At 43.6% G+C, this 21617-nt stretch overlaps 1 protein-coding gene across 3 annotated transcripts in view; it reads left to right on the forward strand.

Moving 5' to 3' along the window:
- Positions 1 to 21617, forward strand: part of GTF2A1L (general transcription factor IIA subunit 1 like) — a 94580-nt gene that overhangs the window by 26981 nt on the left and 45982 nt on the right. For all 3 annotated transcript variants that reach the window (XM_068233065.1, XM_068233066.1, XM_068233067.1), the window contains 2 exons: positions 9861 to 9907; positions 13029 to 13122. In XM_068233065.1, coding sequence (XP_068089166.1) covers positions 9861 to 9907; positions 13029 to 13122 — 141 coding nt within the window. The remainder of the gene's footprint in view (positions 1 to 9860; positions 9908 to 13028; positions 13123 to 21617) is intronic.

Consider the following 21617-nt stretch of genomic DNA (forward strand, 5'->3'; position numbering starts at 1 on the left):
GAAAAAAAATTTCTGTCACTGCGGTGGGGCGGGTGAGGGTTTGGCCGGGTGATCAGAAGCCCGCAGGGGGCATATTAGGGCCTGATCTGATGGGTAGCAGTGACAGGTGGTGACAGGGGGTGACGGGGTGGTTGATAGGTGATCAGTAGGTGATTACAGAGGAGAATATATGCAAGCAATGCACTGGCGAGTTGATCAGAGGGGGTCTGGGGGGCTAATTTAGGGTGTGGGCAGGTGATTGGGTGCCCGCAAGGGGCAGATTAGTGTCTGATCTGATGGGTAGCAGTGACAGGTGGTGACGGGGTGATTGATGGGTGATCAGTGGATGATTAGAGGGGAGAACAGATGTAAACAATGCACTTTCAGAGGTGATCTGAGGGTGGGTCTGCACGCAATCTGAGGGTGTGGGTGGGTGATCAGGTGCCCACAAAAGGCAGGTTAGGGTCTGATCTGATGGGTGGCAGTGACAGGTGGTGACAGGGGGTGATTGATGGGTGATTGACAGGTGGTCAGTGGGTGATTATAGGGAAGAATAGATGTATACAGTACACAGGGGGGAGGACCTAGGGAGGATCTAAGGGTGTGGGGGGTGTGTGTTCAGGAGCCCCCAGGGGGCAGTTTAGGACCTAATCTAAAAAATAGCGTTGAGATAGTGACAGGGAGTGATTAATGGGTGATTAGGGGGGTGATTGGGTGCAAACAGGTGTCCCAGGGGTGGGCAGGGGGGGTCTGATGGGTGCAGTGGGCGATCAGGGGGCAGGATCAGTGTGCTTGGGTACTTACTAGGAGGGCTGCAACCTGCCCTGGTGGTCCCTCAATCACTGGGACCACCAGGGCAGGAGGCAGCCTGTATAATACGCTTTGTATACATTACAAAGCGTATTATCCGCTTTACATGCGGAAGATCGGGGGTTAACAACCCGCCGCCGCTGCTAATTGGCTGGCGGGTTGACGTCGCGGGTGGGCACATCCAGCATGCGATCCCCGGCCAGCTAGTCCGCAACGAGCCGCCGCCGATCGGCGTATTGCGCGGTCGTTGCGGGCTCCACTTTGCCGCCGCCCCTAGGTAGGGGCGGCCGGCAAGTGGTTAAAATCACAATCCAGTTATATATATATATAGATAGATAGATAGATAGATAGATAGATAGATAGATAGATAGATAGATATATATATATATATATATATATATATATATATATATATATATATATATATATATATATATATATATATATATATATATATATATATATATATATATATATATATATATATATATATATATATATATATATATATATATATATATATATATATATATATATATATATATATATATATATAGATATATATATAGATATATATATATATAGATATATATATAGATATAGATATAGATATAGATATAGATATAGATATAGATATAGATATAGATATATAGATATAGATATAGATATATAGATATAGATATAGATATAGATATAGATATATAGATATAGATATAGATATAGATATAGATATAGATATAGATATAGATATAGATATAGATATAGATATAGATATAGATATAGATATAGAGATAGAGATATAGATATAGATATAGATATAGATATAGATATAGATATAGATATAGATATAGATATAGATATAGATATAGATATAGATATAGATATAGATATAGATATAGATATAGATATAGATATAGATATAGATATAGATATAGATATAGATATAGATATAGATATAGATATAGATATAGATATAGATATAGATATATAGATATAGATATATAGATATAGATATATAGATATAGATATAGATATAGATATATATATATAGATATAGATATAGATATAGATATAGATATAGATATAGATATAGATATATAGAGATATATATATAGAGATATATATAGATATATAGATATATAGATCTATATATATATATAGATCTATATATATATATATATATAGATCTATATATATATATATAGATCTATATATATATAGATCTATATATATATATATAGATCTATATATATATAGATCTATATATATATAGATCTATATATATATCTATATATATATATATAGATCTATATATCTATATATATATATATATATATATAGATCTATATATATATAGATCTATATATATATATATATATATATATATATATATATATATATATATATATATATATATATATATATAGATCTATATATATATATAGATCTATATATATAGATCTATATATATATATATATATATATATATATAGTATATATATATATATATATATATATATATATATATATATATATATATATAGATCTATATATATATAATATATATATATATATATATATATATATAGATCTATATATATATATATATATATATATATATATATATATATATCTATCTATCTATCTATCTATCTATCTATCTATCTATCTATCTATCTATCTATCTATCTATCTATCTATCTATCTATCTATCTATCTATCTATCTATCTATCTATCTATCTATCTATCTATCTATCTATCTATCTATCTATCTATCTATCTATCTATCTATCTATCTATCTATCTATATATATATATATATATATATATATAGAGAGATCTATATATATAGATCTATATATATAGATCTATATATATATAGATCTATATATATAGATCTATATATATATAGATCTATATATATAGATCTATATATATATAGATCTATATATATATATAGGTTGGGAGGGGATCAAGGGATACATGGGGGGGAGAGAGCTGGAAAAAGGTTTATTTTTACACTAAAATCGCACAGCCTGTCACGGCTGCAGGCTGTGCGTCTCTCCCTGTCACACAAGATCCACAGTGACAGGGAGAGGGAGGCGGAGAGGGAGGCGGAACGGCAACTATGTTGCCTTTCGGAGGGTGATCGCTGTGATTGGCTCACAGCGATCACACGGCAGGGAGCCAATCAGTGACGGCTCCTGCCGATACCCGGAAGCCTTAGCTGTCATAAGACAGCTAAGTGCAGCCGGTTCGGTGCGCGCGATCGCGGCGGGGAGCGGCGGCGCCGGTGATAGAGATCTACGCCTTGCCAGCCAGGAGCCCATCAAAACAGGGCGTAGATCTCTATCACTGCGGTCCGGAAATGGTTAAAGGCACACAAAAAGGGTAAACAGGCGCCCTGGTAAAGATAAAATTAGGTTAAAATCAAATAAAACGTAGAAAAATGAGGTGGCCTACCTCAATGACAACCGTCCAATAAGACAACAAGATTTTTTATGCACAGACAACGCGTTTCACAGGTCTGAGTCCGCTTCCTCAGGCCAATGTAAGTGCTGCAGTGCTAACAGCCAATAGTATTGAGCGCCTCTCTTGGCTATTGGCACTGTGGACCTGTGAAACGTGTCAACCAGCTTCCCCCTGTCAACCAGCCAGGACTGTTTCTGGCTGTATTGGTGCCTCGAGCGCAGCATCTCATGCCTCCCCAAATCTAGTAAACATGGGTGTCCGAAACAGGGGCAAAATGAGGTGGACCCCCCTCCCCCCCACCTGGCCGTCCCAGCTGAATCCCGGCAGCCAGCATCAGACCTCAGAATCAGACACCACACTGATATGCAGAAAGTGACATTGCTTCCACATATTCAGTGTGGTGTCCATGGGGGTATTGTGCGCCCGCTCTCACCGGTCGTCAGCTGAGTCATGATGTCTGATGCTGGCTGCTGGAACGACTGGCGGTGAGTGGGGTACCTGTCACTCCCTACACTGGGGGCACCTGTCACTATCTAAACTGGGAGTCACCTGTGTCGAAGGCGCTCACAATCTAATCCCTACCATTGTCCTAGTCTAGTGTCCCACCATTGCGGAGTTTATGTAAATTTTGCTCCACCCATGACCACACCCACACCCTGGTCCATGGCTTGTCCCACCCATTTTTCCCACCACCCCCCCTGAACATTTTCTGTGGACGCCCATGCTTATAAATAGGAAGATTGTTACCTACATTGATTAGTTTTGCAGGCACCAATAACCAATTGATTAAGTTATATTGACAAATGTTATTGCTCAAGATTGGCCTATAGCCACAAATTATTACCTGGTCAAATACACCTCATCAGTCCAAACTTGCATAACAATCCCTTCCTATAAATATGAGGGATGTGTAGCCACTTTATAAAAACATACTTTGTATGTACAGCCTGGGTCCTTACAGGGCAGACCATTGTCCTGGAGATCCAGAGGGGTTGAGAAAATCGCACCAAAAACAATTGCAGCTTAATTAGCATATTAATAGCACCTGACATAGATTTGTTATGCTATCCATGCCTCCTTCGTTATGATAATCAGTGCTCATTTAGGTACTACAATTGCATTTCTTCCCTTTCTTAGTGATAGCATCAGTTGTTTATAAGAATCCCATAAAGCGCAGTGCTCAGATGCGCTCTGTGGTATCCCCTCTTAGACCCAGTGCACACCAAAACCGCTAGCAGATCCGCAATACGCTAGCGGTTTTGGGAGCTGATTTCAGAGCGATTCTAGGTATGTTTATAGAGGTTTTCTAAACATACCTAGCGGTTTTGGGTGCGGTTTTGTGTAGCAGATTACACATATTGTTACAGTAAAAGCTGTTACTGAACTCCTTCTGTAACAAAAATGCCTGGCAAACCGCTCTGAAGTAGCGTTTTTCAGAGCGGTTTGCGTTTTTCCTATACTTTACATTGAGGACGAAACGCTTCCGAAAACCGCAAACGTGCAGCAGGAGGCGCGTTTGCGGCTTGTCAAAAACCTCAAACCGCCGGTGTGCACCATCCCATTGCAATACATTAGACAAGCGTTTTTCCAGGCGGATGCGGCCGGCGGATTGCTCCAAAAACCGCTCGGTGTGCACCAGGCCTAACAGGTGTTACTCTAGGTATCTGCCTGGTTTCCTGTGCCTAAAAAGTGCCCAGCAACCATCTGTTCCTTGACAATCCCCTCCTGCTTCCTGATGTCTAATCCTAACACGGCCCCCCTTCCCCAATGTGAACCCCTTTCTGATGCGTAACCAGCCCCCTTCCCCCAGTTTAACACCGAAGCAGTAAGTTTGGGCGCATACAGCAACTGGTACAATTTGGGCACCGCATTGCCTTCAGTGTTATGTAGTGGCTATTGGGCATCGGAGTAGAAATGTAGGCGCCCTCTAAAGATTTTTCCATTTCACCTTCTTTTTCATTTTTGCAGAGAACCCAAGGTGGCTCTTGGAGGTGCAGATGGGGGGCAGAGGCATGTTCTCTGCCTCGTGGCATACCTCTGTGTACCCCCCCCACCGCCGCTCTCTGCGCCCCTACTCCCGCATTATAGCCACCCATGATTGGCGACATTTTTTGTCACTATCTTGGAGGTAAACATAAGGGAGAGGGTCCCCTGTACAAAACACCCACCAGGGGTGTTCCTGCGGGGTTTCCAGAGCTGCCATTGGACAGCTGTCTCCCTGGCCACGCCCCCTGCCGATCCCCTGCCTCCCTGCATGCTATGAATGGGAGACGGTCTCTCCTTCCAGCATCGTGACCCAGAGGTCACGAAAGTGAAAGTGGGCCAGTGCGTCCCACAGGAGCGACGGGGTGCGGCAGTTTTTGTGGCTACTTGTCCAATGTGGATATTTACGTTCTTTAAAGTGAACCTCCAGACTAAAAATCGACTCCGTTTCACAGCATCAGAACTTTGTTTCTCTTATACAAGCGTCATTTTTAGCTGCACAGAAGAAAACTGCTAGGGCAGTTTTCACCTTATGCTGTGCAAAGCATGATGGGATTTCTGATGTTGTTGCTCTCGTTCTGCTGTTTTGGTGCAATTTTTACATTTTGAATTTGACATTTGAAGCCTAGCACATGCAGCTGGGGAGGGGTTATCAGGACACAGGACAGTTGGAATGGTGTCTTATGCTCCCTGTCACCTCCTTTCAACCAAAAAGATGGCTACCCCCATGACAAAGATGGCAGCCCCCATGAATCACAAACATTTGCCTGTTCTTTTAAAACAGGGTGGGTAAAAGATTATATTACCTATCTATTCTAATTAACATAACGTAACTTAATAACAGTGTGTTTGTTTAGGCTGAAGTTCCCCTTTAACCACCCTGGCGTTCTGATTAAATCGCCAGGGTGGCTGCGGGAGGGTTTTTTTTAAATAAAAAAAAAACTATTTCATGCAGCCAACTGAAAGTTGGCTGCATGAAAGCCCACTAGAGGGCGCTCCGGAGGCGATCTTCCGATCGCCTCCGGCGCCCAGAATAAACAAGGAAGGCCGCAATGAGCGGCCTTCCTTGTTTTGCTTATATCGTCGCCATAGCGACGAGCGGAGTGACGTCATCGACGTCAGCCGACGTCCTGACGTCAGCCGCCTCCGATCCAGCCCTTAGCGCTGGCCGGAACTTTTTGTTCCGGCTACGCTGGGCTCAGGCGGCTGGGGGGACCCTCTTTCGCCGCTGCTCGCGGCGGATCGCCGCAGAGCGGCGGCGATCAGGCAGCACACGCGGCTGGCAAAGTGCCGGCTGCGTGTGCTGCTTTTTATTTGATGTAAATCGGCCCAGCAGGGCCTGAGCGGCAGCCTCCGGCGGTGTTGGACGAGCTGAGCTCGTCCAGACCGCTCAGGTGGTTAAGCCTTTCTTCCTTTTCTGCTATTTCACCAGGCAAAAGGTAAAGTGAACCTCCAGACTACAAATCTGCTCAGCAGCACTGAAAAGGCCTGGTGTTTCTTTAACAATTTCACAGCATCAGAACTTTGTTTTTCTTACCCAAGCCTCATTTTTAGCTACACAGAAGAAAAATGCCTGGGCATTTTTCCCCTAATGCTGTGCAAAGCATGATGGGATTTCTGATGTTCGTTTTTCTGCTGTTTTGGTGCAATTTTTTTTTTTTTTTTTAAATTTGAGATTTGAAGCCTAGCGCGTGCAGCTGGGAGGTGTGATCAGGACACAGGACAGTTGGAACTGTGTCTTATGCTCCCTGTCACCTCCTTTCAACCAGAAAGATGGCTGCCCCCATGAAATCACAAACATTTGCCTGTTCTTTTAAAACCGGGTTTGTAAGGGCCCGTCTCCACTATCGCGAATCCGCATGCGTTGCCCGCATGCGGATTCGCACAGTCAGTACAAGTGGATGGGACTGTTTCCACTTGTGCGTTTCCCCGCACGTTTTTCTGTGCAGGAAAAATCTGCAGGGTAGGGCCCTCAGAATTCGCCTGCGTGTGGAATGCAGGCGAATCGCACACAATGTATTTAATAGGGAAATCGCATGCGTTTTCCCCATGCGTTTTTTGCCGCGATTTCGCATGCGATTTCGCATAGGTATTAATGTTAATTTACACAGGCAGTGACATGGTTAATTTCGCATACAGCCTTACCTATGCGAAATCGTAGCAAAAAACGCATGCGGAATCGCACCCGCATGCGATTTGCCTGCGGTGATTCGCCGGCGATTCCGCAACGCTATAGTGGAAACGGCCCTAAGAGATTATATTACTATCTATTTTAATGAACATAACTAATGTAACTTAATGACAGCATGTTTGTTTCGGCTGAAGTTCCCCTTTAAGTGGCAGAGCAGTTTCTCGCTATCCTAGTGAGTTCCCCTGTATGAATTCCACGCTTAGGCCTCAATTCACTAAGCAGTTTAGACTAATCTACTGAAGGATTGGTGTAAATCAGTTGCATCAAAAGGGAATTCCCTAACAATTACCAAATGTTTTAGACCTATTTTTAGACCCTTAAAAGGTTCCATCCTCATGTTTAAAATGCCTCACAGAATTACTTTACCAACAGAAATCAGCTGGTCTTATCTGTCAGAAAAAGTGGGCGTGGTTCCTCCTTATTTGCCTTTGTGAATTGCATCTTTTGATCATTTTCCCTGCTTTACTGACTTAAAGGAATACTATCGATGTATGCATTTATTTTTAAATGCTGTATGTTGTAGCACACATTAGGACAAGTACTAGGAGCAATTTGATTCCTCACACAGCTGTTCCTCTCAGCTGTAAAATCCTCCGTCAGTTTTGGCGTCAGTGTTGGATACAAATGTATCTAATACTGAGGGCCAGTGGCGTAGCTAAGGAGCTATGGGCCCCGGTGCAAGTTTTACATGGGGCCCCCCAAGCACTCTATATATAACAATTGATGCGGCGCACTAAAACTTGCCAAGGATTTCCACAGTGTCAGAGGTGCAAGAAGGGGATGGGAAACACTTTGTTAATGATTACTACTATTTAAAGCATCTATAGAAGTGATTATTACCAGCACAGGACCAATAAAGAGCTAATACCGTGGTTGAGGGAGGGGCTTACGGGGCCCCTCTGACCCAGGGGCCCTGATGCGGTCGCTACCTCTGCACCCACTATTGCTACGCCACTGCTGAGGGCTCCCAGAGGGCTAGACCATGTCTCTGCACAGGGGAGTTGCTGCCTCCCAGAGGGCTAGACCATGTCTCTGCACAGGGGAGTTGCTAGTTCCCAGAGGGCTAGACCATGTCTCTGCACAGGGGAGTTGCTGCCTCCCAGAGGGCTAGACCATGTCTCTGCACAGGGGAGTTGCTGGCTCCCAGAGGGCTAGACCATGTCTCTGCACAGGGGAGTTGCTATCAACTCCTCAGTTTATGGTTTAATTATCACCTTGCTGAAAGACTCTTATTGATATGGTGGTAAGGGGTTAAAGATTCTAGCAATGTGTGTTTATTATCTTTGCTTCTCTTGACTGATAAAGATACTAATAATGCTAATTGTAGACAGTGGTCTGCCCCTCTCAGCAGCTTGTAAAGTGGATGCAGCCTGGAGTGAATCACCACAAGCAGGCAGCCAGTCTGAGTGTAAACACAGACTAGTGTTATAGCTAGTTATATTCCAGCAATATTCCAGCTCATTTAGCTACCTGTTACCACCTCAGATCAGCCTATTTCTCCTCATGTCTGCTGCATGCTGTGAGTGACACAGTGACATAAATTTGTGAGCTGTGTGACAGAGTAACCAAGCAGCTCAGGGTGACCCAAACTACTATGAGCTGTGTGAGAAATTTATTTTTAAGCAGCTATAGTGAGAGAGAGACCTGGGTGAATAAATAAAGTGCCCTTAGCACTAGTGGTAATGTGTACACTAATATAGAGTATTAAAAAAAAGTCGTTACAATCGATAGTACTCCTTTAATTACCGAATGTTTTAGACCAAGTCTAAAAACAGATCTAAAACATTACACCAAACCATCAGTAGACTAAAAACCTTCTGTAGACTAGTCTAAACTGCTTAGTGAATTGAAGCCTATAGTATGTTGTGGATGACAACTAGTGGCTAACAGTGGAATTACCACTACATGGCTTGCGAGTACTGCTGGAGAAAGAAGTGAAGCAGAGGTTGACATCATTGGAGTTTAAATAGGGAACAAATTCCTAAACAATATGGCCCCCCTCCTACACTGCACCCTGAGGCTGCAGCCTCTCTCGCCTCTGCGTCGGCCCAGCCCTGTGGTTGGCAAAACGATTGTTCTCTTAAAAAACGGGTTTGTTCCACCACCCGAGGTATACATTTTCCAAGGATGGTGAGAATTGCGCACCCACAGACTCTCCTCATTTCTGTAAAAAATATTCACCATGGAGCATGAAGTAATTATGCGAAAGCAAAAATTAGTAGTGATCAGAGTTCCACTTAAATATTTTTATGAAATCCAGTAGATGATGTATTTCAGCCTCGTTGTCCCTCTGGATTCTGCTACCGCTGTCTTATCGCCCGGCATCTGGTACATTCTGTATATGCTCTGACATTTTTCTTTCAGCAATAAGTATTTTTCAGCCAATATAAACTTTTATTTTGCTTTTTATGATTTATTTTTCAGTCCTTCAAGGAGGGAGAAATCTTTCAGCTTTTACAGGAACTGACATGGTAAGTGCTGTATTCTCAGGCCGTAAAGAATACATTATATGAAGTGTCACTGAATTGGACATTGCATAAGAATGACATTTGGAACTTATAACTAAAAAAATGTTTTGTCCTTTTTTAAGTTTTTCAGCTGCAATCGGTTCTAGAATTCCCTAATGTGCCTCTCCGTACAGATCCATGTAAAAGTGCGAATACACGAGGCACTGTCAAAACTAGATTTTAAAACGAAGCTGAAGTGAATATAAACTTATGAGATAATGATGTGTATGTGTAGTACAGCTAAGAAATAGAACACTAGTAGCAAAGAAAGGAATCTTGTTGTTTTTCAGTACAGGAAGCGTTAAAAAAAAACAAAAACTTCACTTCTCTATGCAAAAGAGCTTCTCTGAGCTATTTTGACCCACTCTTGGTCCAATACAGTCCTGTTTTCTGAAGCACTTAAAGGACAACTGAAATGAGAATATACGGAGGTTGCCATATTTATTTCCTTTTATACAATACCAGTTGCTTGGCAGCCCTGCTGGTCTATTTGGCTGCAGTAGTGTCCAAATAATGCCAGGAACAGGCATGAAGTTAATTTTTCAGATCTGACAATGTCAGAAACGCCTGATCTGCATATACTTGATCGGGGTCTTTTGCTAAAAGTATTAGAGGCAGAGGATCAGCAGGATAGCCAGGCAATGTGCATTGCTTAAAAGGTAATGAATATGTCAGCCTTCATATTCCTCTCACTTCAGTTGCCCTTTAACCACTTGAGGACTGCAGTGTTAAACCCCCCTAAAGACCAGGCCATTTTTTGTTAAATTGGCCACTGCAGCTTAGGCCTTGTTTCCATCTGTGCGCTTCTGTCCGCTTTTTATCAGCACATCAATGTTACAGATTGATACATGTTGCTGAAAAGCGGACAGAAGCGGATAGAAGCGCATAGATGGAAACAAGGCCTTAAGGCCAAGCTGCAGGGCGCAAGTGATTCCCTCCCTTCCCCCCCCCTTTTCTCCCCACCAACAGAGGTTTCTGGTGGTGGGGTCTGATTGTTCCCCCTGTGTTTTTTTTTTTTTTTTTTTTTTTTTTTTTTAATATTTACTTTATTTTTATAATGTTACTATTTTTTGTATTTTCATATCCCTCCCTCCCTTCCCCCTGCCAGCCAATCAGTGATCGGCTGTCATAGACTTCAGCCTATGACAGCGGATCACTTCCGCATCAACAGAGGGGACAGCTGTGTCACACGGACAGCGCTGTACAGCATAATTAGACAACTGTTTCGCCGTCTAACAGTCTCCATGCGGTGATCACCGCTGGGAGACTGAAGGCGGAGCGGAGCAGCGCGCGATCATCTGCTAGCCCCATTGAGAGCCATTCAAACAGAGCTTAAAATAAGGTTTTCTGCAGGAAAGTTCAAAGGGTCATTATGACTGCTTTGTTTTATAGCTTTAAGTGGACCCAAATTAAAAATACAAAATTTCAGAAATAAAATCTATTTTCTAAGGGCTCGTTTCCACTAGGGCGAATTCGCATGCGTGGCCTGCATGAGAATTCGCATAGTCAATGAAAGTGGATGGGACTGTTTCCACTTGTCTTTTTAAACGCACGTTTTTATGTGCAGAATTTTTCTGCACGGTAGGGCCTGCAGAATTCGCCTGCGTGAGGAATGCAGGCGAATCGCAGCCCATGTATTTGATAGGGAAACCGCGCGTGCGTTTTTTGCCGCGATTTCGCGTGCGAATTCGCACGCAAAGTAATACAAATTGGACCAGGCAGTGACATGGTTAAATTCGCATAGACCCTGCCTATGCGAATTCGCACGCGAAATCGCGGCAAAAAACGCACGCGGAATCGCATCCGCATGCGTTTTTGTCAGCGGTGGAATCCCAGGGATTCGCACCGCACTAGTGGAAACGGGCCCTAAATTATAGTAATAAATAGCAGCCTTTTTCAGCTGCATGATGACAAATATAAAATATTTTACATTTATTGGAGGAACCCCTCCCTTCCTTTCATATTGCCGGGACAGAATCCGGCAAACTGGTGGAGTAGGAGGTGCCTGGCAAAGGAGGAATTGCTAACGGCTGCCACCTGTATAACCCTAGTAATGAAAAAAAACATGCACTGAAGTGCTCATAGGATTGAAGGAGTGTTTATTTATCTTTGTATGTGTCAGAGTGGTGCAACTAAATATTTTGAAATAAATTAAATGTTTGGTTTGGGTCCGCTTTAAAAGACAGTGAGGTTTCTAAACGGCAAACATGATAAAATGATGCAATGTCATTAAAAAAAATAAAGCTAAATACCGAGCCTGAAAATGAAAATATTACGCTCTGATGTTCTATTTGTTATCCATACTACACATACAATTTATTATACAAAAATTTTTTTTTGCGCTTCAGGTTTGTTTTAAATACTTGTTTTCAAGTTGAACCGCACAACAAAGAGCAGTGCAATAGTGATTAGATTCATATGCTGGTCCTTATACCATAGAAATAAAGTGTATTAGTGTGCATTTAAAAAATGTGTTTTAAAGGAAAGGTCCGAGGTAATTAAAAAAAACAAAAATGTACTTACCCGGGCTTCCTCCAGCCCCTGGCAGCCATCCTGTGCCCTCGCCGCACCTCCTCTTCCAGCCGGGGTGCCCTCCGGTGCAGATGCCGACTTCAACAGGGTGGAGCAACAAACAGCCAATCAGATTTGTTTCATTTCAATGCAAATTATTGAGGCCAAAGACTGCAAAGCTCACAAACTTGGTCATTGAGTAATTGTGTTGGGGTTAGAAAAGTGGGTGGAGCCAACACCAGCCAAATACATACCCGGGCAATGCCGATTCATCAGCTAGTACAGTAATAAACCTCTGTTACATTACGTTAAGTCTGTCCTGTCTTAATTTGTTTTTGATTACTGTATTTCAGCATTAATACAGAGTTTATGGTAAGTATACAGTGTGGGGTATAGGACTGTTCCTTAGTTAGGCCTATTTTTAACACTGACTCTCAAGCAACCAGAAGCTACACTTATCTGGCAATCCCCATTGGTGCCGGATAATGGGGGTTTTAATGTACGCGGTATTTCTTTTGCTGCTTTGGTTGGTCTACCTTCTGTTAAAAGGATTCCTAATTCACTGTCTTTCCAGAATTCCTTGGGATCCGCTGGATCATTTACTCTGCCGCATGGCATCACGTACCCGATCCACCTGCCGGCTGGCATGACTGTGCAGACTGCTTCAGGTAAGTGTGTTTAGTGAAAGGCCTGGAGCCCACTAGCAGCGCTTTTCTGAGCGCTTTGTGATGTGAAAAGCTCTTGCATTAGCTATGCTATGGGTGTGATCCCACTAGAGAGGAGATGTGGTTTTATAACAATCCTCCGTAGCATTGCATTAGCAAGAGCTTTTTCGCATCGCTAGCGCTTAGAAAAGGCTGCTAGTGGGTTTGAGCCCTAAGACATGTGACTCTAGCTGGTGCTAAGATGATCCCTGTACAAGAGACGCTGGTTTAGTGGCTTGTTGATGAGTTGTGGTCGTAATGTGAGAGCAGCAAAAACTCGGTATACAGAGGCGCCAGAGTAGAGTAAAACGTTTTAAAAACCGCTTAAAAGGAGAGGGGGATGTAAAGGTGGACTCCCTCCCTCTTACAAAAAAAGAAAACTCACTTGAGTCTCAATAAAACAGAAATGTCATCATTTATTCAACTCCACAAATGCAACGCGTTTCGCGGGCGTGACCCCGCTTCCTCAGGCAAAAATGGGAGCACAACTCAGTGGGTCAAGCAATAGGTGGCGCTCAAACCTCAGAGGCGCTCAAACCTACTGCTTGACCCACTGAGTTGTGCTCCCATTTTTGCCTGAAGAAGCGGGGTCACGCCCGCGAAACGCATTGCATTTGTGGAGTTGAATAAATTGTTTGACAATTCTGTTTTATTGAGACTCAAGTGAGTTTTCTTTTTAGTAAGAGGGAGGGGAGTCCACCCTAACATCACCCTCGGCTTTTAAACGGTTTTTAAAACGTTTTACTCCACTCTGGCGCCTCTGTATACCGAGTTTTTGCTGATCTTCTAGTCCACCCTGGGAGGAGGGGTGCATCCCCATCTACTATCTACAGAGAGAGACTTCTTAACCTGAGTGGGGTCAGGTCCTAATGCTCCCCACCTGCATTTAAAGTGGTTGCCTATTGGTAACCTGTGTTTGTGAGTATATATACATATATTTGTATTGAACGCTTCATTTTACCTGACAATACTGCACCATATTGGGCTCTCGATCCTCTTCTTGTTTTTAAGTAATGTGAGAGCCACAGGCACATCTCACCGGCCTTTTGAAGAGTTTGCATGATTTGAGCTGAAGATGTTAGCAACAGAGCCCAATGCCTTTCAGAAACGCACTTGGTGTGCAAAAAACCTATGCAGAAAAACGCGCGCAGAAAACTGGAAGACAAGTGTGATCCCTGCCTCAGACAAGTGTTCCTGTAGTGCCTCAGTGCCGATACTTATTTATACTGATTTTTATTTTTTCATTAAAACTCACTCCTTTTTGCGTCTGACCAATTTTTGTGGCATTGACTTCACTCTTATACGGGAGACCAGCTGCCGGAAACCAAAATAGTTGGCACAGCCCAGCCTTGAGTGCTGGTGGGGAGTTGGAATGCTTGGGCCATTCCATTCCTATTCTAGGGCTCTGAGCGTTACGTGAAGGACAAATGAAGTGGGAGGTATATGGAGGCTGCCGTATTTTTTTTCCTTTTAAACAATACTAGTTGCCTGGCTGTCCTGCTGGTCTATTAGACTGCAGTAGTGTCTGAATAACACCAGAAACAAGCATGCGGCTAATCTTGTCAGATCTGACAGTAATGTCAAAAACACCTGATCTGCTGGATGCTTGGTCAGGGGTTATGGTTAAAAGTATTAGAGGCAGAGGATCGGCAGGACTGCCAGGCAACTGGTATTGCTTAAGGCTGGTTTCACAGTGGGACGTTACAGGCGCACGTTAGAGCAGCCTGTAACGCAGCCCACCGCACAGCAATGAAAAATCAATGGGCTGTTCACAGTGCGGACGTTGCGTTACATTGTAACGCTGCGTCACAAGGCAACGTACTGCATGCAGTACTTTGGACGCGGCTGAGCCGCGTTAGACTGCTTGCACATGCTCAGTAATGTTGGGGAGGAGCGGAGAGCGGCCAGGCACATGGCTAATTAATATTCACTGCACTCAGTGACGTGCAGTGTTTACTTCCTGGAGCGGCTGCTCTGTGCGGCGATTGGCCGGCGGGACCACGTGATGCCGCATGCGCACAAGAGTACACATCACGGCATGACGGACGCCAGAGTGAGCTGCACAACGCGGCTCACTCTGACGTCCAGATCCAGCACCACCAGGCGTTGAGTTAGGGGGACGTTATGCGACCTTAACGCCCCCTCTAACGCAACGTCCTGGTGTGAAATTAGCCTAAAAGGAAATAAATATGACAGCCTCCATATCACTCTCATTACAGTTGTTGTTGCAGTGAGAGGAAAGGGATAAAAAGAAACCGAGCTGATAATAGGGCAGTATTTTCTGTAAACGGGACTGGTGATGTGTTCTAGGACGGGGGAGGGGGGGGGGAATTAAGCATAACCCCACTTAGGCTAAAGGTCACTATCTGTGGCACAAGTACTGGATACCCTCCGCCAAGATGGACTATACAGTCACAATTCTGTGTACAGGGGCACCAAAACAGCATAAAACTATTCAAACCTGATTAATAAGAAATAACAGTGGCTTTGCCTCCAAAAGGCGTTCACACAATTTGCAACAAGTCTTTTTAATTCAAGATACACATTACTCCTATACTTCGCAATGGGATTATCCCACCTGAGCGTGATAATCTCGCTTTGCAAATGCTCCTTTTTTTATGGGCCTGAGGAAGAGGCTTGTATTACCGAGAAACGCGTTGCAAGCTGAATCGTGTATTGTGAATAAAAACAAATTGTTGCAAATTGTGTGAACCTTTTCGAGGTATTTCCAGCTCTACCTATTTTTAATCAGTTCTTAATACAGTAGTTTTTATGCACTGCAATCACAGGGGGGCCCAGAGCTGTGGGGGTCCCCAACTACGGACCCTCTCTTCCCCCCCCCCCCCCCCCAGACAGGGAACTATACTCCAGATCAGGTGTAATCATAGCAATTACAATTCCGCAAATAGCCCCTCCCCCACAGCCAAGAGAAAGCATAATGCTGCATACACACTTGAGATAAAAGTCTTTGGAAAATGAAAGATCACAGACCAATTTTACCCCCTTCCATGTAGTATGAGAGCCACACCTACACAGTCTATTCTATGGAGCTGCACTCCCCATCAGACAGAAATCTTACCCCCTTCCATGTAGTATGAGAGCCACACCTACACAGTCTATTCTATGGAGCTGCACTCCCCATCAGACAGAAATCTTACCCCCTCCCATGTAGTATGAGAGCCATACCTACACAGTCTATTCTATGGAGCTGCACTCCCCATCAGACAGAAATCTTACCCCCTTCCATGTAGTATGAGAGCCACACCTACACAGTCTATTCTATGGAGCTGAACTCCCCATCAGACAGAAATCTTACCCCCTTCCATGTAGTATGAGAGCCATACCTACACAGTCTATTCTATGGAGCTGATCTCCCCATCAGATAAAAATCTTACCCCCTTCCATGTAGTATGAGAGCCATACCTACACAGTCTATTCTATGGAGCTGCACTCCCCATCAGACAGAAATCTTACCCCCTTCCATGTAGTATGAGAGCCATACCTACACAGTCTATTCTATGGAGCTGCACTCCCCATCAGACAGAGATCTTACACCCTTCCATGTAGTATGAGAGCCACACCTACACAGTCTATTCTATGGAGCTGCACTCCCCATCAGACAGAAATCTTACCCCCTTCCATGTAGTATGAGAGCCACACCTACACAGTCTATTCTATGGAGCTGAACTCCCCATCAGACAGAAATCTTACCCCCCTCCATGTAGTATGAGAGCCACACCTACACAGTCTATTCTATGGAGCTGCACTCCCCATCAGACAGAAATCTTACCCCCTTCCATGTAGTATGAGAGCCACACCTACACAGTCTATTCTATGGAGCTGCACTCCCCATCAGACAGAAATCTTACCCCCTTCCATGTAGTATGAGAGCCATACTCTACACAGTCTATTCTATGGAGCTGCGCTCCCCATCAGACAGAAATCTTACCCCCTTCCATGTAGTATGAGAGCCACACCTACATAGTCTATTCTATGGAGCTGCGCTCCCCATCAGACAGAAATCTTACCCCCTTCCATGTAGTATGAGAGCCACACCTACACAGTCTATTCTATGGAGCTGCACTCCCCATCAGACAGACATCTTACCCCCTTCCATGTAGTATGAGAGTCATACCTACAGTCTATTCTATGGAGCTGCACTCACCATCAGACAGAAATCTTACCCCCTTCCATGTAGTATGAGAGCCATACCTACACAGTCTATTCTATGGAGCTGCACTCCCCATCAGACAGAAATCTTACCACCTTCCATGTAGTATGAGAGCCATACTCTACACAGTCTATTCTATGGAGCTGCACTCCCCATCAGACAGAAATCTTACCCCCTTCCATGTAGTATGAGAGCCACACCTACACAGTCTATTCTATGGAGCTGCACTCCCCATCAGACAGAAATCTTACCCCCTTCCATGTAGTATGAGAGCCATACTCTACACAGTCTATTCTATGGAGCTGCACTCCCCATCAGACAGAAATCTTACCCCCTTCCATGTAGTATGAGAGCCACACCTACACAGTCTATTCTATGGAGCTGCACTCCCCATCAGACAGAAATCTTACCCCCTTCCATGTAGTATGAGAGCCACACCTACACAGTCTATTCTATGGAGCTGCACTCCCCATCAGACAGAAATCTTACCCCCTTCCATGTAGTATGAGAGCCATACCTACACAGTCTATTCTATGGAGCTGCACTCCCCATCAGACAGAGATCTTACACCCTTCCATGTAGTATGAGAGCCATACTCTACACAGTCTATTCTATGGAGCTGCACTCCCCATCAGACAGAAATCTTACCCCCTTCCATGTAGTATGAGAGCCACACCTACACAGTCTATTCTATGGAGCTGCACTCCCCATCAGACAGAAATCTTACCCCCTTCCATGTAGTATGAGAGCCACACCTACACAGTCTATTCTATGGAGCTGCACTCCCCATCAGACAGAAATCTTACCCCCTTCCATGTAGTATGAGAGCCATACCTACACAGTCTATTCTATGGAGCTGCACTCCCCATCAGATAAAGATCTTACCCCCTTCCATGTAGTATGAGAGACATACTCTACACAGTCTATTCTATGGAGCTGCACTCCCCATCAGACAGAAATCTTACCTCCTTCCATGTAGTATGAGAGCCATACTCTACACAGTCTATTCTATGGAGCTGCACTCCCCATCAGACAGAAATTTTACTCCCTTCCATGTAGTATGAGAGCCATACCTACACAGTCTATTCTATGGAGCTGATCTCCCCATCAGACAGAAATCTTTGCAAGATGCTGCACACACAGATGCTGTACACATGCAACAGATTAGTACCTACAAAATACATTCATAGTCTATATCTGCAGATCTCATACACACCTTGTTTAACGGACTTCATCTGCATATCTGGCAATCATCTGCAGATCTGAAAATCCATCCTGGTGGATCTGATCTGCAGAAGATTGCCTGTTAAACAAGGTGTGTATGAGATCTGCAGATGATTGTCAGATATGCAGATGAATGTCAGTTAAACAAGGTGTGTATGATGATCTGCAGATATCATAGACTATGAATGCATTTTGCAGGAACGGATCTTTGGCAGGAACAGATCTTTTGCAGATACTGATCTGTTGAATGTGTACAGCATCTTTGTGTGCAGCATCTTGCAAAGATTTCTGTCTGATGGGGAGTTCAGCCTCATAGAATAGTCTGTGTAGGTGTGGCTCTCATACTACATGGAAGGGGGTAAGATTTCTGTCTGATGGGGAGTGCAGCTCCATAGAATAGACTGTGTAGGTGTGGCTCTCATACTACATGGAAGGGGGTAAGATTTCTGTCTGATGGGGAGTGCAGCTCCATAGAATAGACTGTGTAGGTGTGGCTCTCATACTACATGGAAGGGGGTAAGAATTCTGTCTGATGGGGAGTGCAGCTGCATAGAATAGACTGTGTAGGTGTGGCTCTCATACTACATGGAAGGGGGTAAGATTTCTGTCTGATGGGGAGTGCAGCTCCATAGAATAGACTGTGTAGGTGTGGCTCTCATACTACATGGAAGGGGGTAAGATTTCTGTCTGATGGGGAGTGCAGCTCCATAGAATAGACTGTGTAGGTGTGGCTCTCATACTACATGGAAGGGGGTAAGATTTCTGTCTGATGGGGAGTTCAGCTCCATAGAATAGACTGTGTAGGTGTGGCTCTCATACTACATGGAAGGGGGTAAGATTTCTGTCTGATGGGGAGTGCAGCTCCATAGAATAGACTGTGTAGGTGTGGCTCTCATACTACATGGAAGGGGGTAAGATTTCTGTCTGATGGGGAGTGCAGCTCCATAGAATAGACTGTGTAGGTGTGGCTCTCATACTACATGGAGGGTGGTAAGATTTCTGTCTGATGGGGAGTGCAGCTCCATAGAATAGACTGTGTAGGTGTGGCTCTCATACTACATGGAAGGGGGTAAGATTTCTGTCTGATGGGGAGTGCAGCTCCATAGAATAGACTGTGTAGGTGTGGCTCTCATACTACATGGAAGGGGGTAAGATTTCTGTCTGATGGGGAGTGCAGCTCCATAGAATAGACTGTGTAGGTGTGGCTCTCATACTACATGGAAGGGGGTAAGATTTCTGTCTGATGGGGAGTGCAGCTCCATAGAAAAGACTGTGTAGGTGTGGCTCTCATACTACATGGAAGGGGGTAAGATCTCTGTCTGATGGGGAGTGCAGCTCCATAGAATAGACTGTGTAGGTGTGGCTCTCATACTACATGGAAGGGGGTAAGATTTCTGTCTGATGGGGAGTGCAGCTCCATAGAATAGACTGTGTAGGTGTGGCTCTCATACTACATGGAGGGTGGTAAGATTTCTGTCTGATGGGGAGTGCAGCTCCATAGAATAGACTGTGTAGGTGTGGCTCTCATACTACATGGAAGGGGGTAAGATTTCTGTCTGATGGGGAGCGCAGCTCCATAGAATAGACTGTGTAGGTGTGGCTCTCATACTACATGGAAGGGGGTAACATTGGTCTGTGATCTTTCATTTTCTAAAGACTTTTATCTCAAGTGTGTATGAAGCATTAGTTACATTTTATTTTAGAATACTCCATTGCTAGAATTGTTGCTATTTGTATATAAATAACTGTGTACTTAAACAGCATGTGCCTGGTCCCTACAGCAGCCATGTGGTCTTTCATATACTGTAGTTATTATATCTGTAATTATAGACTTTTTTTTTTGTTTTTTTTTGTTCTGCAAAAAATGTCATGTAATAAGTGTATTTATAAGTGTACATACTCTTTATAAGGGTCGCTGTGACAGATCCAAATACTGTATTTGAATCCACTACTGTAACCTCAAATGAAAGTGTTTACTTGTTGCTATTTCTTTTCCTGTAAAGGTTTTCTTCTTCTTTATCTAACCAGCAGAAGCGTATATCATAATTCAACCAAAGCTTGGTCAAACAGCTCTGCCCACCCCCTCCGCTATCTCCATCCTCAACCTGTCTCTTCTACTGAGTCATGCTGTCTGCTCTGTGCGTTCAGAGACAAGACCGCTGCTTTGTGTGTTTAGTGCTGTCTGGCACAAGCATGAGGATAGCCAGACACCTGAGAGCAGACAGCATGACACAAGGGGAGATCAGGAGGGAGTTAGCAGAGAGAATGGCCTCAATTCACTAAACTTATCTCCTGTCTTTAATAACTCTTCTAGAGTTGTTACCATGGTGATAAGGCATGTAGTATTCAGGAAACATTTTACCTCAGGCAAGCCTAAAGTTAACTCTTCTGTCTTTAAATTAACTCTCCAATCCTTAAAATAACTGCAGAGTTAAAGACAGGCTGTTAATTAACTGCGTGTGAAAATAACTACAGAGGAGGTAAATTAACTACAGAGGAGGTAAATTAACTACAGGAGAGGTAACTTAAGGAATGAAGAGATAAGATACCTCTCTCACTGTGTGGAAGTAAATTTTCTCTTGCCTTATTATCTCTAGCATAATCTTAGTGAATTGAGGCCAAAGTGTCAAGTGGCAGAGCCATCCATACTTTGGCTGCAATTCAAACTGTTTTCAGCTGGCTGGATTAAGAACAGGTAACACTGCAATAGTACTTTCAGTAAATACTTCTCTTTTAGGATACGCTAGTGGATTCATTTGCTCTGGGCTATTGCAGGGTTCCTTTAAAGTGAACCAGAGAAGAAGCAACCTCATGTATTTTACCATATATATATCAGTGGGAACATTAAGGAAAACACCTACCCTGTTCTCTTTCATCCTTCGCTGCTCAGCCTGCTTGTTTATCCTCCCTGATAAAATCCCTGACTGACAAGTGAGCATTCAGTCTGGCTTTGCTCAAGAATAATTATAGCTGAGTCTGTCTTCTCGGATGTCTTTTCAAGCCCCAGTCTGCCCCCTTCTGGCTCTATTATTAATGACTCCTGAGCAAAGCCAAACTGAATGCT

This window comes from Hyperolius riggenbachi, chromosome 4 (genome assembly GCF_040937935.1).
Source record: "Hyperolius riggenbachi isolate aHypRig1 chromosome 4, aHypRig1.pri, whole genome shotgun sequence".
Taxonomy (NCBI): Eukaryota; Metazoa; Chordata; class Amphibia; order Anura; family Hyperoliidae; genus Hyperolius; species Hyperolius riggenbachi.